This window comes from Ochlerotatus camptorhynchus, unplaced genomic scaffold (assembly GCF_037179485.1).
Source record: "Ochlerotatus camptorhynchus isolate MF236.1 unplaced genomic scaffold, CSIRO-AGI_Acam_v1.1 ptg000485l, whole genome shotgun sequence".
NCBI lineage: Eukaryota > Metazoa > Arthropoda > Insecta > Diptera > Culicidae > Ochlerotatus > Ochlerotatus camptorhynchus.
The window spans coordinates 203,030-229,355 of record NW_027040970.1 but is presented as its reverse complement, the minus strand read 5'-3'; the positions used below and the strand labels follow the sequence as shown (position 1 = coordinate 229,355).

Genomic DNA, 26,326 nt, shown 5'->3' with positions numbered 1-26,326 from the left:
CGGTATCCTGCGCAGGTGTGGAAGCTGCCTTCCTGCACATTCGATTGCCGTCTATCGATGGCAATCAATGGCCGTCGGTGATTAGCGCTAGATTTAGGAATAGAGTCCGACGTTAACTAAAGTAAAGAAAAACTTCTATATGAATATCTGATACATTTCTAATCCTATTAAGTTGGAAACTTTTATATGATCGTCAAATGATAAGTGAAAATCGATCAAATTATAAGAATTAACTGAAATGGATTTGAAACGCATAAGCATAATCTTTACTTTTCACAACAATATCATAGACATGTCAAAATCAATTTAATTGTATTTTATATTAAAATCACATGAAATTTACTTTTGGTTTTGACACATATATTTTATCGGTTCTAAAAATAAACATCATGAGCTGGTGCTTTGAGCGCTTTCATAGTTATGTTTTTTTTTATTGAGACTGTTGATGTGTGATGCTGTCGGTATCGTCGCTCGATTTCCCTGGGCTACGGCTGACTTCAAGATAGAGCTCGTTCAATTAGCTTGAAGTAAGAACAACTCTTCCGACATGGAATGTAGTGCAACGTTATACTAGTTAGTGAAGAAAAATAGCACTGAAAAATTATGTTCCGTTTCGGTGGTGTCGTTTGTTAAAATCTTTCTTAATGCTCCTGTGTGCAATAAAACAACGACTACATTATATGAGTTCATGGAACTGGTTCATGAAGTTCCACCCTAATAAAAAATACAATAAACGAATGACAACCCAAATGATTGAACCATTCCACAAATGGTTTGGATTATACCCAGAATACGTCGTTAAGCAAAATAACCATAACTATTTTATTAGGGCAATACTAGTGCTGGAATCTGGATAGGCCGTGTAGAAGGCTTACAAATAGAATCTTAGCTCAGTAAATGTTGAAGTAGGATCATTTTTTTTTCAATCTTAATATTTACATTGTTTTCTGAAATATCTTATGGGACAATAAACTGTGTAAGATGTATTTTATTGGCAGCAATATTCATCTCAAAAACCATGCCAAATCAAATATTTGCTGTTGGTTTTCTTAAAAGGCAAATCTATTTTTATTACTTTTAAATCAAAAATAGACTGGCCCACAACAATAAAAGTTCTAATTTCCACGGGCCAACCCCCAGATTTGTGCCCTTAGGTAAGAAAACCATTATCCGAAAGTTTCAGCTCATTTGGTCCTAAGATGAACTGGCGCTTTTAGTTTGAACTTTGTATGGGGCCTTTGGATAAAATACACGACAAAATGACACTCCTAGACTCTATCGATTATAAAAAAGTTTCCCTATTTCCGATTTGCTTCAAATTTTCAAAACATGTAGTTCAGTTTATGAGTAACAACTTTACTGAAGATTGCGTCCAGTTAGTTTTATTGAGATATACACATTTGAATGTACATGAGCATTTGGTATATGAAAATTTCAACCAAATCGCTTATATCAACATGACACCAAAGGCGCCAGCCCGTGTAGCGTCAAAAAGAGCTGAAACATTCAAAGAGTGCTTATGTCACCTATTGACACGAGTTTGGATGTTGGCCTGTGGAAAATACGAACTTTTATTTTTAGTGGTAATCTAGTTGATACGTTGCATAAGCTATAATTATGCATATTATTTCTCCATACATTTCATCCAAAATTCCCATATAAAATTTAAATCAAAAGCGCCAGCTTATGTTACATCCGAATGAGCTTAAAATTTTCAGCGAGTGGTTTTCTCATCTAATGGCGCAAATCTAGGGGTTGGCCCGTTGTAAAAAATGATAAAAAATTTCCCCCATATAATTGTGGGCCAGTCTAGTCAAGAATAATCGGAAGCTATTCCAATTAGATATACATGTTTTCCTATAGTGCAAACATAAATTACTACCCAATAGTTTCTACATGTCTGTTTAATCACGGCGTATCAACAAACGTCAAAAATCGTTAAAAGTAACTCCATTAAATATACATGATAGAAGATATATCTTTAAGTGAACAATATTCATGGCGTAAACTGATATATTCTACTGGATTTTCTTATAGTGTAAACTTATATGAATTTCCAATAGTTTCTAGATGTCTGTTCCCACCCATGACATATCAACAGGTTTTCACAATAAAATATATCAGACAATATTCATATACATCTTACCCATCGGTAAACACGTTCGAAGCAAAGGAATATCATGTACTAAGTGTGTGAAATTACGATAGCAATCATTCCATATCGTAGTCATAGTTGTTGACTGATAATCCAATGGAATCTATCAACTATCACATAGAATGAATAAATCTTCTGGCATTGCTATGTTATAAGATGGATCCAATAAACCGTACATGTCGATTTGTTTCAGTATACTATTTGATACCGTTGATGAGCGAAAACATATCTGAGGGGTTTATTTTTTCAGCGGAGGATTGTACTATGGAGCAAAAGGCGCATTAATAGTTTCAGATTGAAACGGATTTTTGTACAAAAGTACCTTTGATACAACGCTTATTCTGGTAAGTATGATTCATGATCAGGTTTTGTTTTTTTTTTTAGTTGATTAACCTAAAGTTTTATTTAGCGGATTAGTGCGTTAGCGATCAGTGATTTAACCGTTAAATCAACGGCGCCGGTGGTGTAGTGGTAAGCGTGACTACCTCTCACCCCAACAGACCTGGGTTCAATCCTAGTTGGCGCCGCCGCGATGTTCTGAGGCATAACATCTCTGATCACGCCTTCCTTCGGATGGGAAGTAAAGCCGTTGGTCCCCGGTTCATGAGTTGATGGGTCGATAGGTAGGGTCCAGGTGTGGGAGCTGCCTTCCTGGCACGTCGGTAGCATTGGTGCTCAGCACGGAAAACAAGATCGACGGAAAAAACAAACCAAAGGAAAAAAAAAAAAAAAACCGTTAAATCACACTTTACGTTTTTACTAGCTTTAAATCAAAACTTGAATCAATACAATTTTACCACTGGGTTAAAACCCAAACATATAATGCATAGCTGTACAAAAATGTCTTGCAATCCATTAACATTAGAAAACATAATTGTCCGTGCAACCTACATTTACCGCCTTTACCCTGAATTTTGGAATAGTTAATATTCTTACCAATAGATGTCATCTTTCAATTATGTATTGTACTGTCACATGTCCAGATTGTAATATTTTTGATACCAAGTCCTTTATACAATATATAAACTCACTCAGTGATAATACGCCATGGCAGGCCGGCCCAAATCATCATCGCATTTTAATCATAAAATCACAACGTTATAAATCGGGTTCAATAATGATTTCCCAAAGTATGATTTTGCGGTTAGCGGCTTTAGTGCCCAGCTCTGAAAATTTCGTTACCCATATACATACGGATATTTAACATATTCAATTAGTTGATTCATAGATCTTATGCCAATCAGTTGAAAAGGAACAACAAAGAATCATTGCACTATGTTGAGCGTGGCAAGTTCGGTTCTTCCAATTGAGTTCTTTTTTTTTAAATCTTTGAGCTACTATTATTCCATTACAACATAAAGGAAAAAAATTTCCTAAATCCAAATCATAAAAAACATATCGGTTTCGGTGCATATGGCACTCGCAACATACCAGCTTTTTTCCTTCCCTTACCTTTAAAACACAGCAGATGAAAGCTGCTTTTCTGCCAATAGTAACCACTATCAGGGGCGCTGACGGAAAAATCTCCAGGCAACGTCGTCGGTGGACTTGTGCAATCACAAATGCACAATGCGCCTCTATGCAAATGCACTCTCATCTGCCTTGCGCCCTTGCACACGGGCATGGGAGTCAACAACAAGCAGAAGCAACCAGCAGTCTCGAGGAAGTGATTATCACATCACTCACTGACAAACACACTACTGGGTGATTTTCTTTCGCGCCTACCGCAGCAAAACGGAAAAGAAGAAACATAACCTAAGGCACAATGGGAAAAAAATCGAACAACTAACAACATTTCTATTTAAGCAAAGCCCGATCCGGAACGTGACGAAGAGCACAGAGGAACCATGTAAATACTTGGGCTAGATCTTGTTCGGGTCCTATGGTGTGAATAACATCTCAACCCAAGAGATTACGCTCTAGTTTACTTTATTTCTTGTACCACAACCAGCGCGATATCGTATTTCAAAAAAAGTTTTATGAGCTGGCGCGAAAGGAGTCAGTTTTCTACGGCGTTTTCTCAGGATTTGTTGTTCTGGTGTTTATTCACTTCACACCTCTTTGAGTGCTTCGGCACTTTGAAGAAATTCGCTGCATTGTTTGTTTGTGAGTAAATAATTTTGTGGAAATGCGCAAAATTATGTTGTGCTGATTGAAAAAATACAAGATATGAAAAACTTTAATCACATGCACACTTAGTCGTGGGGGGCCATGGGGAATTAGCAAATATTTGTTGTATTTTGTAATATATCATATTTTCTCTGCTGATTCAAAAAGTTTTCATTTTACGTTTCTGAACTTCTGATTTAATTTTATACATTGGTCTGCAAATACATCTGAGCTTGTTTGTCACCAATTGTTGAGTTGAGGTAAAAGATCTTTCAGCAACCCAAGTAGCACATGTTGTAACATAAAAGTGGCTGCCACTATTTTGTGACCACATTATGTGTCGTAAAATCATTACAGCAATCATGAAGGCAACAACAATGCAACCATAAAAGCGCAAGATGCGAGTTGATATGTAATCAATTCAATATTACAATACCAGTTACACAGTAGTGACGAAATAACAATATTCTACGATGAATATTGTTTTACATAGTACCTTTATGGGATAAATTATAATTAATCATAGAACATATTTTTAACGAAAACAAGTATCAGAAACAAATATGCAGTTTCATATTAACGGTGAAGTTGGGAGTTTCATATTCATAAATTTTTTTTTTCTTTATTACCGTGATTTTTAGCCGAAGGCTAGTTCATCACGTTGTACAGCAGATGGTCAGGCTAGATCCTGCCAAAAAATAGGTTTCAATTTGAAATGAACGTGACGTATAACCGGCTCTGATTACCCAACGAATGAGACAGACAACATTTTAAAAACTTAATGTAAGGTGAGGATTAGATCGGGGCTGTGGTGAGGACTGGGTGCGTGAACAAGGTAGAGCTCCAGCGTAGGAGACAGTGCCCGGTTTGGCGGAGAAACCCCGACGGCAGAAAAAATAGAAACGTGAGGAACACACGATCAGTGCAGCCACTGACGGGGGGCTAGATTTGGTCATACAAGTGGGCTTCTTTCAGAAAGGCGAACAGCGCAGCCAACGTCGAGGGGTCGTAACCAAGTAGATTACTGACGTTCTCCGGGAGTCCATGTTGTTTGCGTAGCTTCTGGAACTCCGGGCAGACACACAGCACGTGTTCCACCGAGGCGGGGACGCTGCAGACCTTGCGGAAAGGTGTCCCACCGAAATTACAAGAAATCCTCGCATGGCCGGTCCGGAGTCTTGAGATAATCCACTGGTCCTTGTACTTTTGGCTGTCCGGCCAGGAGCGTATGGTTCCCTTGATCTTCTTCAGGAAAGTGGTCCGCGACTGAACCATTCCTGCAGCCAGGCTTCCATAATGGTATTCACAATCCAACGCCTGACGTCGAGGAGGGGTACGTTCCTGGTGTAGCGGGGACGGGATGCACCAGATCCCGCCAGTCTGTCCGTAGCCTCGTTTCCGGGAACACCGCAGTGTCCGGGGATCCACGTAAAGACGGTTGAAGGTGAAGCGTACCGTGTAATGGCTTGTATCCAGGGGTGGTTCGGGGCTTCGGCTTCCAGTGTTTGGATGTCGCTGTGTGAGTCAGTTAATACGAGGATCGGTTGATCTGCCAGAGTGATGGCTGCGTCTAGAATAGCTGCGGCTTGAGCGGAACACTCCTCCGGTAGACTTTGACTCGTTGCAGTGTTCGGTCCCGCCACTCCGAGTCCAACTCCAGCCCGCGACCGCGATGCGTCCGTAAAACGATAAACGTGCCCCGGATAAACCGACTCCGAGCTCTGCAAACAGAACGTCTCAAAGCTACAGAGTTATCTCCGGCTTGGAATCCACTCTTAATCCGCTTATCTATTTTGACGACGTTTGATCGCCAACTCTTCTCTCCATGTCAGTGGACCCTAGCCACCGGGGGGAGGTCACGGTTGGCTGTAGTGCAGAGGGCTCTGTTCCCCTCGTTGAGGAGAAAGACCCTTTCATTCCCGGATGTCTTAGCAGCGAGGGCAGCGGCCCCATCTCTGCTCGAATATTGCGTACGCTCACTCGCTTCTCCGATCTCCTGCATATTCAACCGTTCGCTGAGCGAAATATCATTTCCCAATGTTTGAAAGACAGCTTCAATTGTGCCAATCCATAAAGCGGGTAATCGAAACCGAGCTGAAAACTACCGTGGAATATCAATTCTCTGTTGCATTAGCAAGGTCTTTGAAACCTTAGTGCACAATGCTCTGTACAATGTGGTTCATCCTATTCGGAGTTCCAGCATGGATTTGTCCAGCACCGCTCTTCTACTACAAATTTGTTGTGCTACACTAATACCCTGTTTCGAGAGGTTGAAGCCCGGCGACAGGTGGACTCCATTTACATCGACTTTTCAAAAGCGTTTGACACAGTGCCACACGTGTACGCTACCGAAAAAATAAGAGCTATTGGATTCCCTACTTGGTTAGTTGATTGGATTCTCTCTTACTTGACCGACCGCCATTCCTTCATTTCGATCAATTCTGCACCCTCCAAGGCCTTTGCAATTACTTCGGGAGTACCGCAAGGAAGTGTGCTCAGCCCAATGCTGTTTGTCCTTTTTGTCAACGATCTGTGCCTTCAGATTTCTTCATTCAAGCAAATGTTCGCCGATGACCTGAAGATGTTCAGAGTCATCGCGACCGTACTCGACTGTCTCGCCCTGCAAAATGACATAAATATGCTACTCCTATGGTGCCAAGAAAATGGCATGAGTGTCAACATAGGAAAATGCAAGGTGATATCGTCTTCCCGTCGGAGCACCACCGTCAACCACCAATACACAATTGGATCCGTGTCATCAACGAACATGTTGCACTTGTCACGGCTAAAGCTTCTTCGGTTCTTGGATGCATTCGACGCTATACGTGGCAGTTTACAGACATTTTTGCACAAAAAACATTGTTCTGTACTTTGGTACGTAGCATCCTGGAATACGCGGCCTCTGTCTGGACACCTTATCACGCATCGCTGATCATCAGAGTCGAAAGAATTCAGAAGGTTTTCATTCGATTCGCGCTGCGCAACCTTCCATGGAACGACCCGCTAAATCTGCCTGTATGCTGATTGATTTGGAAACCTTACGTGCTAGGCGCACAAACATTCAGCAACTAGTTTTTTTTTCGACTTACTGCGTGGCAACATTGATTGTCCTCAACAACTACAGGATGTCCCTCTATACGTTCCACCCCGACAGTTGAGGAGCTCACAACTTGTCGCTGTGCCGGCTCACCGGACAGGTTACGGTTTCAGCAATCCATTCGACGCTTGTCTGCGAGCTTTTAACGATACAAACGAGGATTTAGATTTTGTGATTAGCAAAAGTACTTTTAAAAATAGGATTTAAAATATTAGGTAAAGTAGTCTGTACGATTTTCATTTTTTATCGAAGATGAAACAACAAATAAATAATTAAAATAAAACATAAAACATAAATTTGGAAATAATGCAGAAAAATCTATATCTTATAATTTAATATTTTTAAGATTTCTATCACCAACCAACTGTGATTAATTTGCCTCCGGATCGTAGCAGTTACATTTAAATAAAAAAAAATGTGGTGAAATTTGGATTCCATATACCCCTGCTACATTATTCCCTCACATAATATGTGAATGATCCCTTAACGAAAACTGATTGAGACTTAAGAGGCAACTAACCATCAGTCGAATTGCTTCTGCTTTTTCTTCTTGTATAAATCATCACTTTCTAAATGTATTAGTAACGGCGCCGGTGGTGTAGTGGTAAGAGTGATTACCTCTCACCCCAGCAGGCCTGGGTTCAATCCCAGTCGGCGCCGCCGGGATGTTCTGAGGCATAACATCTCTGATCACGCCTTCCTTCGGATGGGAAGTAAAGCCGTTGGTCCCCGGTTCATGAGTTGATGGGTCGATAGGTAGGGTCCAGGTGTGGAAGCTGCCTTCCTGGCACGTCGGTAGCATTGGTGCTCAGCACGGAAAACATGATCGACGGAAAAAACAAACCAAAGGAAAAAAAATAAATGTATTAGTAATATTTATTGGCAGTGTGCTTCGTCCGAGGGGGACGACTCTATCTATGATGCAGAAAAGATTGTGTTTTGCTGTGACTAGTTGCGCGCACGCTGAGTAGATAAAAAGAAGATTTATGTCGATTTTGAAGATTTCCTGCAAAAAGATGAAGTAGATGCGGGAAATGAAAGATGATTTTTCGAAGATTGATTCGCTAGTGTGAGATTTTTTGAGCATCTAGAATTGAGATTTAGATGTGTCGCCCCCCTCGGCTTCGTCGTGCCATCATTTTTCAATATCGACTAGTATGATGGGGATAATCTTACCATCCTTTTAATTCATTTTTAAATACAACAGAAAATGTAACGTCACATACTCACATAAATGGAGCGTCACATACCATATCAGTTTACATTATATATCATGTAAAGTTCTGGCACATTTCATGCAAATTAGCATATATTGTATACAAAAGTCCATCGTTGTAAACAATATTGTTTACAAGTTGCTCGGTTGCATGAAATAAAATACAAGTTTACGTGAATGAATGTTTACATCACAATTAAAATTCAGAATTTTTATCTGTGTAGTGCATAAGAATCAATGACATTTATATAAGGTCTAGGCCTTCTTCTTCTTCTTCATTCGTTTATTTAACGTCAGTCACTGTTCCGCAATCTAGTGCCAATCACCGACGGACATCGATTGACGGCAACCGAATGTGCAGGAAGGCAGCTTCCACACCTGCTTAGGATATGGCACCCATTCAAACACACATGGGCCGGGACCAACGGCTTTACTTCCCTTCCGAAGGAAGACGTGACCAGAGATTTTTATGCCTCAGAAAAGTCCCACCGACCTCGGCTGGGATTGAACCCAGACCCATTGGGGTGAGAAAGCAGTCACGCTTACCCCTACATCACCGGCACCGGCTAAAGGTCTGGGCCAACAGGCAGCTTGCTGGTGTTAGAAGCAAAAATATTGTAAACATTGCTATACATACGGCGAACAGATAGAAATACGTCACGAACAACAGCTGTTTCGTGTAAAAAGATAAACATTGCAATGAAATACGAACACCACTAAAAATTTGCTCATTTCACTAAAACCAGTAAGCCCTTTGACCCAGACCTTATATAAATGTCGTAGAAAGCAACATCATATTGCCAAACAACGTTATATGAAACTTTGTTTACATCCCTGAGCGGGAAAACGAATGTTATGTTACGCACACTGCTGCCATCTCCACTGTTTGTGATTAGTTCAATTTTGTTTAACCTATTTAGGCTCTGAGCCATTTGGTGGATTATTTTAACTTTTGGTTAAAATTTGACAGATGGAAAGTTATCGATAAACTCCAGCCCAGTGTAGGCAACATGTTATACCGTGACAGCGGGCCCAGCAAAGCAAAATAAATGATTTGAGCTGCTGTCTACTGTCAAACGCTGCTGTTGGTATAGGCCTTGTCACTGGCCTGATTAACCCTGCTATCCGAGCATGATTACTTCTTACAGACAAGAAGTTAAATTTTGAAAACCTTGGCTAAGTTCTTCTCGAAAACCGGTCGATCGACAGCACAGGGATTTTCGAACATTAAAAAAAAACTTTCGAAATGTCTCTTTTAACCCCGAGTTAAATTTAACTCGGGAAATGCTTCACAGCCTTAATTGGATCGTTAAAGTGCCAAAAAAGATCGTCTTAGTTTTATTTATTCAGCGTTTGATATTATTTCACCATTAAATACATACACTTTCCAAAATAAATGAGTCAAGATTAGTGTTTGCTTTTTTAAATAAATAGAGGCAAAAAATATGGTAATGCTTATTCAATAATACAAGCAGAAAAGTGGAATTGAAGTGGATTTCTCAATGTGTTATTTCGTTCACCTAGAAATTTGAAAAGCGCTTTTTATTAATTTTGTGTAGAGGTTTTGATCTAATTTCCGTCCTACTAAGCACAACCCGCGCTTCACCTCTCTTTTCTGAACGAGCTTAAACAAAAAATGGAACATTTATGTCAAAGATGACTTCTCAATTTATTCACCTTTCCATACGTACCGTTAGATTTGATAAAGAGCCACAAATTGTTGAGATATTGTTTAAAATCTAAAACTGCTTCTTGATTCTAAGTTCGTTTTACGAGTTTCAATTCCGTCCTAATGCATTGAAACGCCATTAGATTTTCTTCGTCCTACGGATACACGTAGAAAAAGGGGATTCGCTAGGAGCGCTTCTTTTGTTTTGAGAACAATGAGCGTAAATATTCATACAATGTGCACTAACAGGATTTATGTTATAGCTAATGAACTAACGCATCGGAACAAACTTATTATTGATTTGTGCATGGTGAAATCCTTGATATGGTTGATGTTTTCTGATTGATACAACGGAAATGGGCGATTACGACAAAGTAGCGCTCTACTCTACCGAAGGTTTCAAGGTATTGATTTTAAGTTTATGTCACATTTCTTCTTACTTCTGCAATATAAAGTGAATTCGTTTTTCGATTTCAAACCAATCATTCTATTAACTACGACTATGGATTCAATATCACTCAACTTTTCACGCACACATTGTAGTAGCTACAACCAGCAAGCACTTTGGCACTCCCAAAGATCGGCTCAATATCCACAGGCAATTTGCAACACTACAAGCTCGAGCATGCAAAGTAACAGCAGGAGCTGTGTGGATATTCAATTACGAGAAGCTGTTCATCTAAACATTCATCTATACGGGGCGTCGTAAAAGAAGTCCGAAAAACTGCCACTTGCCATTTGTCGGCAGTATGTCTCGGCTGTGTCGTTTCTCAGCTTTGCAGCTGCTGTCCGGCCGCGTTACCTCACACATCCTCGTCCTCGACGCGTCGTTCAGTTTTTTTGGCGTCACCGGGCGACGGCGAGTGATACATTGCTGCTGAAAAATGATTAATTGTTTGCGGTCTGGAAGCCGCTCCGGACCCGAATGACTCCTGATCAGCAGCGGGGTTTGCAAAGAAATTTAAGCGTTGTTTTTGACGGTGTCAATAAAATATCTTAAACCTATCCTCTAAGAGATTATATCTTGAGCATTGATATTCGATGAGTGAAAACTTTATTTAGATATTAAAGAATATTCAAACGAAAAAGAGGATACATACAAATACCAATATAGGGTTAATGTTGGCCTAAGCATCCTTAATATTATGCCAATACATACATTTCGAAGCAAAGCATTCTTGGACAATGTTTCACTAGAAAACAATAATATCCAATTGACGCGCTGTTCTACGAAAAAATTAAGAACAGGACATTTTTATCGATGGGCCCAATCTTAAGATCCATAGCCCAACATTAGAGCCAATTCCCCTATATGTTTTTGTCAAGGCTAATCTTCAATAGCTTTGCGGAGCCGTAATTCAATGTAAATTAACAAGATTTCTTATGACTAAAGTAACTGGAACGGGCGCCGAACACTGATGGCTTACACGAGGCTAAGGACTAGTTTTTTTAATGGTTAGAAGTGGACTAAAGGTAGATGGGGGTGAATTGATGTGGGAGATGCACTGCATCTGGTGGGAAAGTGCTCAGGACCTTGAAAGGTGAACGGACCATTGACGGGACTCCTGAAACAAAACTCATAAAAGGGGCTACATGGGAAAAAATATTTTATTATTTTTCAACTACCAGTTTTTTAACATAAAAATACACGATTTACTATCTGAAATTCTGTATGTTTCTTCAACTAAGGCCAGTAAATAAATAAATTCTAAAATTGATTGATTTTATAAAATTTTAAAGCAAATGCAAAAATATGCATACACAGCAAAAAAATAATTTTGATATCACGTCAAAGTGGATGCACTACAATCATGTTGAAAATATGGTGTAATATTACTTGCTAAAAAGGACAAAATTATCATTAATACAATGCATGAACTGACATTACGCTGCTTTTTCTGCATTTGTTTATTTATGTGGTCATAAAAATTACATGAAATTTTCGACATGATTGTAGTGCATCCACTTTGATGTGATATCAAAATTATTTTTTTGCTGTGTAGGTGACGTTATAGTATTTGTAATTTTTTTTTCATCAAACTAGAATGGTGTGGAAGCAACATATTTTTCCTTGATTTGTTTTCCGTCGATCTTGTTTTCCGTGCTGAGCACCAATACTACCGAAGCCAGGAAGGTAGCTCCCACACCTGGACCCTACCTATCGACCCATCAAGTCATGAACCGGGGACCAACGGCTTTACTTCCGGCGTGATCAGAGATGTTATGCCTCAGAACATCCCGACGGTGCCAATTGGGATTGAACCCAGGCCTGCTGGGGTGAGAGGTAATCACGCTTACCACTACACCACCGGCGCCGCTGTGGAGTAAACATAAACATTGAAACTTATGGTCGATTCTTGGATTGTTCTAAGCAAATGAAGTAATATCGATGTACCTTGGTGTAAGCAATTTACAAAATATCGGTACAGACCTATACCGTGAGTCAAACAATTACCTTGGCATTTTTCAGTACTGCTCTTCAAAATCATAAGCATATTTTTCCATGAAACTTTAGCTCTTAAACTCACAACCACAGCATCAGCGTGCTCTCGCCCAGTCCGAGGTGTTGAGGTCGAAAAATACGATGTATCGTTAATATATCATCACTTGTCAGCACGCTTCCCAGGGTACTCCCGGTCGGTACTTTGCGGAGTTACACCGCGCGCTGTCTGTCTGTCTGATTAAGAAGCAAGCGAAAATCGTTCCGCACTGGGTAATCGATCAACACAGTTTTTGTTGTTTCCAACGTGCTTTCAACCGAACTCAGCAGCATGCTCGCTCAGAACATCAATCGATTTCTTCAGCGCGCTCTGTTGTCATCGCGAACTGCCGGCCACCATAACCACGTTTCAGCCATCAGACGTGAAACGCGTGTGAATCGTGCAGGGAGATTTTTTCGACTTTTATGACAGCGAGCGCTAATTGCCTCGATTCCCAAAAGGCCAATGGTTTCGGTTTGGCGTGTATTTAAAAGCAGATAAAAACCTTGACGTAATCGACCAGAGTCGGCGTCGCTCAAAACAGGCATACATCTCTAATTCCGAGTGAGGAAAACAGTATAGATAGATGGAGTTTTCAGTTGGGGGACTACTTAGTGTTAGTGGAGTAGATTTGTCTTGGGATAACTTTTGAAGATTCATTCACGTGCTTTTCAACTTTCGATGGATGGTGGTTTAAAAATAACTGATTTCGACAACCTGTGTGGTCGAATGCAGAACATTCATCTGCTGTGCACGGGAGAGGCGGTTATCTAGATTTTATCATGCTGAAGGCCGACCTGAATCGCCCGACAAACCCTTGAGATGAGAGCAACTTGTACGAGACATTTGAAACTGTGATGCCACCGTCTAGATGGATGCCGGACACGAGATCAGACGTCGTCTGAGTCAAGAATGTGTTTACAATGATTCTGTGGGAGGAACTCGGATGGATACAAGATTGGAATTTGGTGGCAATGTGAAGTGATTGGCCGAAAATAATACCAGATAGGTAACAGGTTTGAACAATATTCAAAACTATTTTTTAGAGAAAAAACTAGATAATTGATAAACAAATCGGCTCATATGGTAACCCTATTAAGAAACATCTGAAAATGAATACGTGTTTGTCCCTTCGTTTAAGCATCTTTCAAACAACATATCAAATTGTTCTTCGCTAATTTGCGCTTTTCTGTAAACAGACAAATACAAAACTGATCCCTTAGACGATTACACAGACTAGGCTTTCCCTTCATGACGATGACATTTGCATCGGCCGAGACAGCCACTGTCAAAACTCACTCGTCACTTCACTGCGCGCATGGCTTCGAATGCATCGCTCGATGGATTTTAATACCACTGACTTGAAGCGGGATTAAGTAAACATTGGCCGCGTCGAAAAGTGCATTTTACGCGCTCGATAATTTACTCACTCCCAAACGGGTGCTCATATAAAATTTCTATTTCGAGCACGTCGCCCGCAGTCAGCAGCGTCTCCACAATTAATTTATTATGTTGTTAACCCCACCGAGTCTCCATGTGTCCCTGCAAGGCCCAGGAGAGAGGACTTCTGCTTGCGAATCGGCTACAGATCAGGAACATGTAAAGTAGAAACATTCTATCTGGATGACGTTGTTGGTTGCTTTCGGTGACAAACGACATGTGTGCAACTCCGAAAATAAATCGGTGCGAAATTTTTCTGCGATGACAGCCACGAATTGTCTCGCCAAATTACGCGTTGACAGACTAGCGTTCCCTGGTTCTCGTGAGCGAGAAAAATGCGTTGCGCTGAAAGGAGTTTAATGGGCTGGAACACTAGGGGAGTGCACACTCAATTTGTATTGCACGAGATTGTAGGGTAAGCGTTATTTCAGGCAAGTGGATTAACAAGCTGGCTAATTGCTTGGGAATAGTTTGAATCAACTTAATGTTAAGTGATACCGTAATTCACCGATTAGCAGACGGTCAGTGTATCCAGACATTGAATTATTTTTATTAAATATTACGTCAACTTTGCAACATAATTACGATGTGTTATGATTTTGATCATCAGCAATTGACCAAGATAAAATTTACGTGCTGTTTTGAGCAAAGTGGGCAGTGGTGGTGTTATCCTGAAAAAAAACGTCGTGGTCTTAATGAAACATTTTCAATCTTACACACCAAAAAATTCTGAATTTTACTGGCGATGTAAACATCCATGCATGCAAACATTCATACATGTAAACTTCCTTTTCACGTAAACTAGCAACTTGCAAGAAATGTTGCAAACAAAAGTGGACAGTTGTATACAATATATGGGATATTACATGACATGTCTCATAAAGTTACACGATCTATAATCTAAACTTGTATGATATATGACGCTCCATTTATGTGCATCATAGTAGCGGAAATTTACACTACTTTTTTTTAGCTGTGTAGTTCAATTAAATATATTTGCGGGATCGTAAACGTTGTTTAAAAGTGTTTGTAGACATATTAAAATCAAAAACATGATACTCTTCTTGAAACCGTCTGCTTATAGAGTTCACGGGGTCATTGGAGCCATATAAAGTATTCCACGGAGTTAGTGGATTAGGCATAAATCCTCATACGATCCAGTAAGGCTGAACTATCAATCTCTTCGCGAAGTATTTTAGCCCCAATAAAGCTTGATCCATCTTACGACGATTTCGATACTAATCAATGCACAACGATGCTCATAAGGCGGTAGGTCTACTGGGTCACGCCAATGTAGACTTCGTAGTGTAGCCCGGACAAATTTACATTGCACAGATTCGATCCTGCACAGTTCGAAAAAGTAGTGTAAATTTACGTTTCTACGATGCACATAAGTGGAGCGTCATGTATCATTTAAGTTTACATTATAGACCACGTAAATGTATGATACATATAATAAGATATTTCATAAATCGTATGCAACCGTCAATCTTTGTAAGCAACATTTCTTGCAAATTAATGGTTTACGTGAAAAGGAAGTTTACATGCATGAATGTTTGCATGCATGCATGTTTACATCACCAGTAAAATTCAGATTTTTTCCATGGGTATCGACACAACTTCATACGGTGACCAAACAACCGTTGAAAATTCTAGTATTGATCTAACTAGGGAGCAATAAAAAGCACATAAGCGAATATGATCATTGAAGTCTTTTGCGATTTTTAAAATAAATCCTGCACCGCTAAAGATTCTGAATTTTAATTGTGATGTAAACATTCATTCTCGTTAACTTGTATTTCACTTCACGCAACCGAGCAACTTGTAAACAATGTTGTTTGCAAAGATGGGCTTTTGTATACCACAGAGATAAAAATTCTGAATTTTAGTTGTGAACATTGAATTTTAATTGTAAACATTCATTCACGTAGACTTGAATTTCATTTCACGCAACCGAGAAACTTGCAAACAATGTTGTCTACAAAGATGGGCTTTTTTATACAATATTTGCTACATTGCATGAAATGTGTCAGAACTTTACATGATATATAATGTAAACGTAAATGATATGTGACGCTCAATTTATGTGCATCATATTGAACAGAAATTTACGCTACTTTTTCGAACTGTGTAGATGACGGTTGGTTTTGTCAACAACAGCTGAAAAATGCATCTTGAACGTGAGTTGGCGATCCAGCAACACTCCAAGATCCTTCATTTTATCAGGGTGTTCAAGTTCCTGTCCATCGATCGTGAAGTTGTACAGAACAGGCTTTTTGCGCTGCCGATACGAGATGATGCAACACTTAGATATAAACTCTTTGAGAAAGCTGGAGTTGCACCAACAAGCGAATCGATCCAGTAGCTACGAGTTAAATTTTCAATTCGGTGTATACAACATCAACCTGAGCTCCATCGTCCATTGTGCCGATGCAAAAAGAAGTAAATTCACACAGATTGCTGTCTACGGATCGTTTGGGGTAGAATCTGTGTTGAGAGGCACTGATGTAGTTCCTACAAGAGCTGAACAGTACTTCATTAACGATGATTTCGAGGCACTTAGATCCAGCTGACAAGGATGTTATCCCACGATAGTTAGAAATATCTGACTTATCGCCTTTCTTGTGCACTGGAAGCATATGGGAAGCCTTCCAAGCAGAAGGAAATCATTGTTGCTGCAATGATTGGTTGAAAATTGCTTGAAGAGGAGCAACCAAAAGTGCACTACACTTTTTGAATACACATGAAGGAATGCCAGGTTGATAAGACTGCTTGAGTTTCAGTAGAGCTGATTCAATACATCAAGATTCATCTATTCATCTTGGTACCAGATCAACAGCTACAACTATCTCCTCTACAGTTGGCATCACACTAAAAAAATCAGAATTTTACTGGTGATGTAAACATCAATGCATGCAAACATTCATACATGTAAACTTCCTTTTCACGTAAACTAGCAGCTTGCAAGAAATGTTTCAAACAAAGGTGGAAAGTTGCATACAATATATGGAATATTGCATGACATGTCTCATAAATTTACACGATTTATAATGTAAATTTGTATGATTTATGACGCTCCATTTATGTGCATCATAGTAACGGAAATTTACACTACTTTTTTTTAGCTGTGTACGATTCTCAAACACGCTAGCACTTTACTTATGCAGAAAGAGCATGGACATCTCCAAAGTGCATCGAAGTCGGTAATCCGCTCCAAAACCGTTTGGGGTTTCGCCGAACATTATCTTGTCTGCGTCTAACATACATTTTTTTGTTTTTTTTGTGTATAATTTAATATGTTTCAATTATTTTAAAATAAATTCCATAATTTAGGCAGTAAAAAGACACAATCATTTTTGCTGAAATCTTTCCTAAGACGGATAAGGTAGGAAAGGGACAGTCGAACGATTAAACTAGTCAAGTTATTTTTCGTGTCTTTAGATTCACGATAGGACACGAAGGGTTTCGAAGGGAAATGACGGACTTCGGGTTCGTCCGAGCTTTAAGCTGGGTTTAGACGGGGCAAGTCTATTGATCAAGTCAGTTGAATTCAACTGACTTGAATGCGAAATGAACGTGTAAACCATGCTATTCAACTGACTTTATCAACTCACTTGAATTGAAAAAAGTTGAACCAGGCTCAGCTTTTCAAGCCAATTGAATTCAACTGAGTTAATCATTTGACTTGCCTAGCCTAAACCCAGCCTTACTTTCCTTAATCTGAGGACTCACGGTCTCGATGATTTTGTCCGTGACTTCCCAACGAACTTGAAGTGTGCGCGTTTGTTCGTGGCCGTTGTTTTCCTAATTTAACTAGTAGAAGGTAAAATGTGCGTGTAGAAATTGTGAGCGATCAGGAGACAGGCTATCGAATTATAGCCGTGTTTTATTAATCGTTCGCAGCAAATTCGCCTTACCCAAGCGCAGCAACTTCTCCCCGATGGACGGAATTTTTCCCGGAAATGGCCAACCGGCCGGATCCGTCTCTAAAATGGTTCGAGGAAACTCTGGGGATCTCCACGTGGACACGGTCCACCCACCGGTTCGTCAAATTATCACGGCACGGCAGAGTAACCGCCATCCAATCGGCGTATGAAACGCCATTGCCAGCGAACTGCATTCATTGGATCACCAATGTGTGCGAGTGCGTCGAACCCGTCGATAGGTCATCGACTGTGACCATCACGTAACTCAACGATCATCTGGTGAGTCAAGCCCTTTTTACTTTGGAGTGTGGCGTCCTGCGAGGGCGTCACGGAGTGATTTTTTGCCAGTCTAGGACTGAGGAGCGAGTAGTGCCGAGTTTCCGTGACACGCTTTTCCAGAGCTCGGGGTGTGGCATTCCCACCTGTAAAATATGCGCGCGTAACATTTTCGACGCCATCCGCATTGTCACCAGGACCGCAGACTCGTTTGGAGCTGAGTTGTCGATAGAGTGACGTCACACACATGACACGTAATAATCCTAGGGAGAGAGAAATCGTACACACATAGGAGATAGGAACGAACACACAAAAGTACAAGAAATTGATAGAGAGAATATTTATATAAATACGTAGAATAATAATGTTGAAACAACCGTTTAGTAAATACATATCGCCTGGATGGTTCGTCACAATAAATGTTTCCTTAATACAACCATTTCCCAGTTTTGATTAATTGAGTGCATTCGACATCCCTTCGCGTTCTCCTTTGTAGTTTCGTGTCCCGTCCTCTTATTGAGAGTTTGAATGTTGGGGAGAGTAGTCCACTTCCAGATCGGGGCGATGTCTAGTGGTAAGTGACGAGACTAGAGCTAGTAAATATCACGGCCGTCATGTGACGATGAGAAAACATGTACTCTCACTATCACGAGACAAAACTACCTATCATTAGCTTTCTTGTCATTTTTCAATGATCAAGCACTCATAAGAATACTGTCACGTTCTGTCATGACAAAAAATTCAATGACATTTTGAAGAAAATCTCTATCATCGTTTTCTCATCCAATGATATTGACAGAAGTATTTCTGTAATTATCACGTGAGATCTTTCATTGGAAATGACATTTGCCAGCCCTGGACGAGACAGCCGATGAGGAAAATTCTCTGTCGTAGAGGTCTTTTTGGTATGGGTGAGCTCTCACCGACTCTCTGAGTGGCTATCGAATTTGTACGAAAGCCGGCTTGTCTGATCCGTAAATCCTTTCTAGGAAATTTAATGGACTTGCCCTTAGGAGAGTCTCAACCGGGCAAATTTACATTGGGCGTGTGGTCTCCCTTCTGGAGTGGTGCTTAAGCCACACGTTTTAGAGACGGATCGCCTAGGCTGGCTACAACTGGTGCATTAGATACAAACATCGTTGACGAAAATATCAGTGCAGTAACTTGGCGCGCCGTCGACGCAGGGTGCGAAGATGTGCATTGGACCAAGCAGGATTCCTTGGACGGTTGAAGGAGCTGACGGTGCTATTAACGTTATGGCTTTGGTACACTTCAGACCAATCAACTTTCGATAGCAGTTCATTCAAGTTATCATAATTCCCTCGACGAAAGTCACGCTCAGAAAGGTCAAAATCTTCATGAAATGATACAGGAGGCACACAAACCACAGAGAAATAGAGAGCTGGATGATAGCAATCGATTGGCACAACTTCTTCAGCTGCAAATGCTACGGTACCGTTAGTAATAAATGAATCGTTTGAAAATATGAGATCTGGTACCCGGTCAGGACAGCTTCGAATTAAATTACGCAGCCTAAATCCAAGACATGCCATCAAGAAGGATTTGACTGTCCAAGTCTGTGAAAGTATTGGATCAGCGAAAGTGTATCCACTGCTCGAACTTTTCCAGAACAGATGAGGTCAGAAATTAATCAAACCACAACCAAGGTTAATATTCTTCAAGAAGACATAAATGAGTTTTATAAGCTCCAGATCGCGTCTAGCTAAAATATCCTGAACTGGAACATTAGGTTGTCTACCTCCAGCCTGAAAGGAATCGTGTAGCTCAGATCTGACTCCACGATGCTCAACAAGACCAAATAATGTGATCTGCGTCCTGGCAATCTTGTCCACATTCACAGAGATTGCTGTCCCCAGCACAACACTGAGCGTTTAACGTAACTCATGTGATTGGACATGAGGCGAGATATCGTACGAATGAAGTCTCGACCCACCTCCAAACCTTTGAACCAAGACATCTTCGACACCTTAGGGATGATCGAATACAGCCATCGCCCCAAACTCTATTCACTCCATTTATTCTGCCAGGTGGCGAGTGACTGTTGACGATAAATGAAGAAAACTTCATTGTAGGCGATTTGTCGCTCGTAAATATTGTCTTCCATAGCGCCCACCTTTGCAAGCGAGTCCGCCTTCTCATTGCCCGGAATCGAGCAATGAGATGGGACCCATGCAGGTGATGACAAAAAAACGTGAGCACTTAGAAGCTCTCGAATTTTCATATACGAGGAGTGCTTTACCATCCGTATAAATTGAATAGATATCCGGTGGAAATGAGACGATAGTTTGTAGTGTATAGTATATTGCCGCCAGCTCAGCAACATATGCGGAACAAGGAGTTTGGAACATGCGAGAGGCGCTATGATTTTTGTTATAGATTTCAAAACCAGCGGACAGGAAATGAAAATTTTTTAACGGTGCAATATGAAAGAAGGATAGAAGACTATGAAGAGAAAAAGTTTGTTTTCCCCATAGTAATTCCCATATAAACTTCAAATGGTTTGTGCCCAGTCAGTTTCTTACCAAATCAGTTCAAACCTTGGGAGGCTAATATAGACCCAATTTGGAACCGTTTGAGCACTGTGGAGCGAAAATGTCAAATTTTGCATCAGTCTAGTGGGCAATTCGAAACAGTAGGTGCATCTATTAGCGGATGTAAATAGTAACTACCGCAAACCAGTGTTCACTCGGCTGTCGACAAAAGCAGGCCACTCTCGATGTGTGCTACGCGATCGTCTGTTTACTCGGCAGCAACCATTGTGTGGTCCTCCTCTTTGTTCTTCATCAGCAGTTCTTTCGGTCGATGCGTCGTCGACTTTGGAAAGCAACCGTTTCGTGATGAGTGTGTGAGTGCTGACCACGTTTTGCGTCCATTGCTGCAATGGACGCGCTCTGACCCTCGTTGGCGTACAACAATTTGTCATACAATGAAACTACTGGAAGCGGCTCCAGTTCTGATGGAGGAGGCTTTTTGGATAGCGGAACATAAAGTGTTTATTGTGTTGTACCTTTTGACTATAGTTTTAAGATGTATTGTATAGTGACCAAGAATCCTCGGCTCTGTAAAGTTAATTCGGTTGAGCCTTATCAAATAAATTAATAAACAAAAAAAAAAAAAAAAACTACCGCAAACTAGTAGATTATATCTTATCCACTAGATGGGGTAGTACACAATGCCTCTCAAAATAATAATAGTGAATATTCACTTTCGCTAAGAGATACACGTTCCGTTGCAACTTCCCCACAACTTCAACTTGACCCGGTGTATCTTATATTGTTTGAGATTCCTGATTCTGCCACTGAGCAGCATGCTTGGCATACACAGTTTTGGTTACGAACTGCTCATTTGCTACTAACTTTGCACACAGTTGACGGAACATAGTTCTTTTTGAAGCAGTAGATAGAATAGAGTGTAAGCTTGTTAAAGATATGTAAAAACAAGTAGATTTTAATGCTAGTAGTTAACTGTATTTGTTTTTGCGTTGTAAAAATGAGGTGAGAAATGCTCACTACACATCTCGGAATTTAAGTGTTAAATTGATAAAAGTTGATTCAAATCGAAGACAACAAATCAAGAAGACTGGCAACTCTTCCATTTTCTCATACGAACGCTATGAGACAGGTACAATCGCGTCATCTGCCGCTCAAAGGTAAATGCTTCGAACCAATTTGATAGCAAAGATTACATCCTCAGAAGAAGGGTTTGTGTATTTGCTCATGTTTCTATTCGTTGCTTCCACCTTCACTCAAGTGAAGCGCCATTGTATCTGTCGCTTGGATTCTAGCGAAGTTGCCAGTCTTCTTGATTTGTTGTCTTCGTGCAAATGTAAAGCTTTACCTAATCTTCGCATATCTATAAACTATGAGCCTAATCTATCAATTACTTTAAAGAAAAATAAATTTCAACATCTGAGTGAAAAGTTAATACCAAATGAGCAGTTGGTGTGTACAACTGTGCATACCAAGCATGCTGAGCAGATCCTGGCAAAATAGCGTAAAATAATTAATTATGGATTCAACCTTTTCCGATTTGTAAGAAACATTGCGTTATTGTTTGTTTTGGGTAATGATTCAATTTTTTGCCAAAACTTGGCCATTTTCAATATTGTAAAAAATGCAATATGACGTCTTTTGAATCCTTAATCAAATTGTAGCGCGGAAACGGCGTTTCTGATCAAAATGACTGGGTGACATATCTGAAATAAGAATTTCCAGAACATCATGAGAATAAATCATTAGAATATTAAGGTTGCCAGTAGGCAATCCACATATTCGCATATCGAGAACTTCATAAGAACGCAGTTTAAAAATTGCAAAATGATCAACGAGCTGGCAATGGTCCTCTGTAAAGATGATATTCCTGAAAATGACAATGTCGAGTATGTCATGAATTACCAGATTTGGAAATTATTAACGAAATGAAAATGATCCTCAATTGAGCCAATATACAATATTAACATAATACTTACATATTGAGTATTAAAATTTCAAAAATATCATGAGAATGTCGAGAACTTCATAAGGATGAAGCATATAAAATTTCAGATCATCAACGAGGTGACAATGATCCTCTATTACAGTGAAATTACTTTAAAAATGCCAGGTACTTCGTGAGAACAAATCATTTCAAGGTTCCCGACACCAGAGGCACCGATGGTGTAGTGGTAATCATGATAGTCTCTCACTCCAAAGGGCCTGGGTTCAATCACAGTTGGCGCCGTCAGGATTTTCTGAGGCATACAATCTTCCGGATCCAAGAGTTGATGATGGGTCGATAGGTAGGGTCCAGGTGTGAATGGTCCTCCCTGGCATTGAGAGCAGTAGTACGGAAAACAAAATAAATCAACAAAAAAAAAAACATACACTTTTCGTTCTGTACTGCATTTCACTAAAAGCTAACACTTCCATCGAATTAATATATTTAACGCCAGCTTAAACTAAGGAAATTGCTTCAAAATATCGTACACACAAAAAAACAACGATCAACCGTGGAGTCAGTCAGGCCAGATCAATCAATTGATGTCATATTTTTTTTTTCAACAGGAATGATTCACACGATAACATTTATATTTACTGGGATGTAATGTGATTGAAATGCACACGTTTTTCAGAGACCTTATACGTTTTATGATTGTGGAAATTCAATGTAGGAGTACAGTTGTCCCTGATAAGTAGATTAGTTTTCATTTCCTGTTATTCAAAGAGGGTTTATCCTTCTTATTTAATGGGTTACACAATTTAGAAACCATAAAATTATAAATCAAGGTCATGGCAATTAATCAACACATGTGGACCCTCTTACCTTATAGTCGGGGGTAAGTTGAAATATCAACCACAAATCGTAAGTCCATGTCTAATATTTCATCATTTTATTCAGTTTTTATGAACCTCCAATGTTTTTGGGACTGTTTTACAAATTTAATCATACCACAAGCTTTGGTCTATATATTTATAAAAGAGTTCTTGTTCTACGTTCAGTATTGGTCTATTGACCTTTGAACGTAACGTTGATTTGTTCGGACCCCAGTGTATCTTAAACCATAACCTGCATGTAGAGAATACAACGGCATAAGGTATTTAACATTATTATTCCTTTATTTTATATCAAAAGTACGGAATAGAGTGTTGAACTCCTCCCCTTGGCTAGTTTTTGCACCTTGCTGTTGGTGGGCGGGCTTAATTTCATGTTTTATAGTGGAGTGTTGGAGGCGGTAGGTTTATGGTCGGCGTTGCTGGCTCATGCCGCGATAGAATGGCGTCATGGGCAGGTAATGGGGATTGCTAGGCTTCCCCTCTCTGATAAACCACTGCATGAGAGAACCAAAGATCTAGTCTAGCAGTGATAGTATCACACTTGTTACTCCTTTTATTGAGAGCCGCGTCGTAGTACGCTCACGTATAGGCACTGACGTTGGGTGTGATACTGGTGGGTTTTGCCGCAAATCACTCTTATTTTATTTATTTTTTATTTATTTGGGTTTGGAAGGGAATTATACTATGGAAATATTTCAGAAAGTGCCCATCAGTGCTCCTTCTATTTGCGTGACAAGCTTTCATTGTTGTTTTCATTGAGGTATTACTCAGGGAACAATGTTAAACACCATTTTGGTACATGGTATTGTAACTAATCTTATATGTGCTTCATTTTGATTTGGGATAAGTGTTTGAACTATGGCTCGGGATGTCCACTGTGGTGTGCCTCTATTGTGACATACCCATATGTATTTTTGTGGTGCGACATAGTGGAAACGTGAGAGCGTAATTGGAACATATACCCTATATAATTTAAAAATCAGCTAGGAAACTAACTTCAAAATGAAGCATTTTAGTCACATGAAGGTGTTACCTGGGTCGAACTAAGATATAATAAATAGGTATAGGCTTAAATCAAAAGTACTTGAAACACGTTTAATTTTAGATTACAAGCACAAGTGCAGGTACTTAATAAAGCATGGGTTATGATTGATTAGGTGAATTAGAGCTTTTAATAATTTATTAAATTAGACTAATGAGATATCATAATCATCAAATGAGCTTAAATAAGAAACTTCAGAAAGTCTAATAACATTAAGTAGATTAACAAAAGAATTAGGATGCGGGGGGTCCGCTTAGGGAGGCAATTAACCTTTAAAGTTGTAGAATAAATCTTCTTATTTAGTCTTGAACTTTAAAAAGAAAACGCAGGCAGACCAATAGCATTAAGCAGATTTACGAGGAGAGGAATAGTTTAGGAAATAAGAAAAGGAAACGAATGTAACAATTAATAGCTTTTAAACTTTTGGAGGTGTTGTCCTGAGTTTGTTGTACTCGATTACTACATTATTCTCTCAATACGCGAAATCTCTTATATATGCGGTTAAAGCATTTGAGTTAACTTATTTCTTAGTGTTCAAGTACTTACATTTTTAAACAGCACTCAATGTTAATCTATGAACTAAACCATACGTAAAATCAACCTTTCCTTATGTGGTATTGATGCATGTTTAACTTTTCGCGGCTGTCGGAATCAACGCGCCTATGTCTACGGAGCTTACGCAGAAGTGATTCGCAATGCAGTAGAGCTCAACAAAAAAAATTTTTTTTTTTGAGCTTCTGTAGTATAGAATTTGTTCGGTACGGTCGTGAAATCTTGAAATGATTGATACGTGCGGTAAAATAACTAAATTGAAACAAAGCTCAACAGTAAAATAAGTAGAATATTTAGGGAGGAAACCAAAATTAATCAACTTGCCAACATAGGCTATCACATTTATTTTGGTGGCACTCTTTAAATGATAATAAGCCTTTTTTTCTCGTTTCGGTTGTCTCGCACGGCTTTCGGAATTCGCGCGGTTTTCGTAACTTACATAATTTAGATATTTCGTTCGAAACGGATTTACTTATTCAATCGGTTTACTACGCGGATGTATCTACGCGCACACGTCACAGCATTTTTTCTATAACTATCTTGAAACAATACATACGGAATCCAGTGTTCAAGCGGCCAACATAGGCTAGTCCTTCTGCTGTATTGTCAAAGATAGAAGCAAAATTTATTCAAATGGGTCAAGTCTTGAAAATTAAGCTGTCACGCAGCTCCAGCTTGATACCAAATAAAAATAAAAAAGGAAAGGTATAGAGTGTTGAACTGTAATACATAAATATATAAAATTTATATAACAAGTGAATTCGTTCCATACATTTGTGATACATACTGTTAGAAGCTTAAAAACAATGATATCAACCCCAAAATTAGTACGGAACACAAACGAATCATTCTCGGGTAAGTGTGTCAGCTGCAGTACTAGTGATCCAGTTTTTGGAACTTGGTCCTATCTCAAATTTTGAATAGTTTTAGTTGCGTAGATATATGCAAAATCTATAATCTAACCTTGTATCGAAATAAATTAGGTACAGAATTTTAAAAATAAATAAATTTAAGATAAAGCCAAATAGAGG

General features: G+C 39.6%; 2 protein-coding genes across 6 annotated transcripts in view; one reads left to right on the top strand and one right to left on the bottom strand.

Annotated features, from left to right (window-relative positions):
• The window catches only part of LOC135712495 (netrin-B-like), a 212,362-nt gene that overhangs the window by 53,379 nt on the left and 132,657 nt on the right, over window positions 1-26,326 (top strand). The window lies entirely within an intron of this gene.
• The window catches only part of LOC135712497 (uncharacterized), an 81,901-nt gene continuing 60,781 nt past the window's right edge, over window positions 5,207-26,326 (bottom strand). The window contains exons 4-5 of the mRNA XM_065235447.1: window positions 5,800-5,985; window positions 5,207-5,605 (exon numbers count right to left, since the gene is read on the bottom strand). Coding sequence (XP_065091519.1) covers window positions 5,207-5,605; window positions 5,800-5,985 — 585 coding nt within the window. The remainder of the gene's footprint in view (window positions 5,606-5,799; window positions 5,986-26,326) is intronic.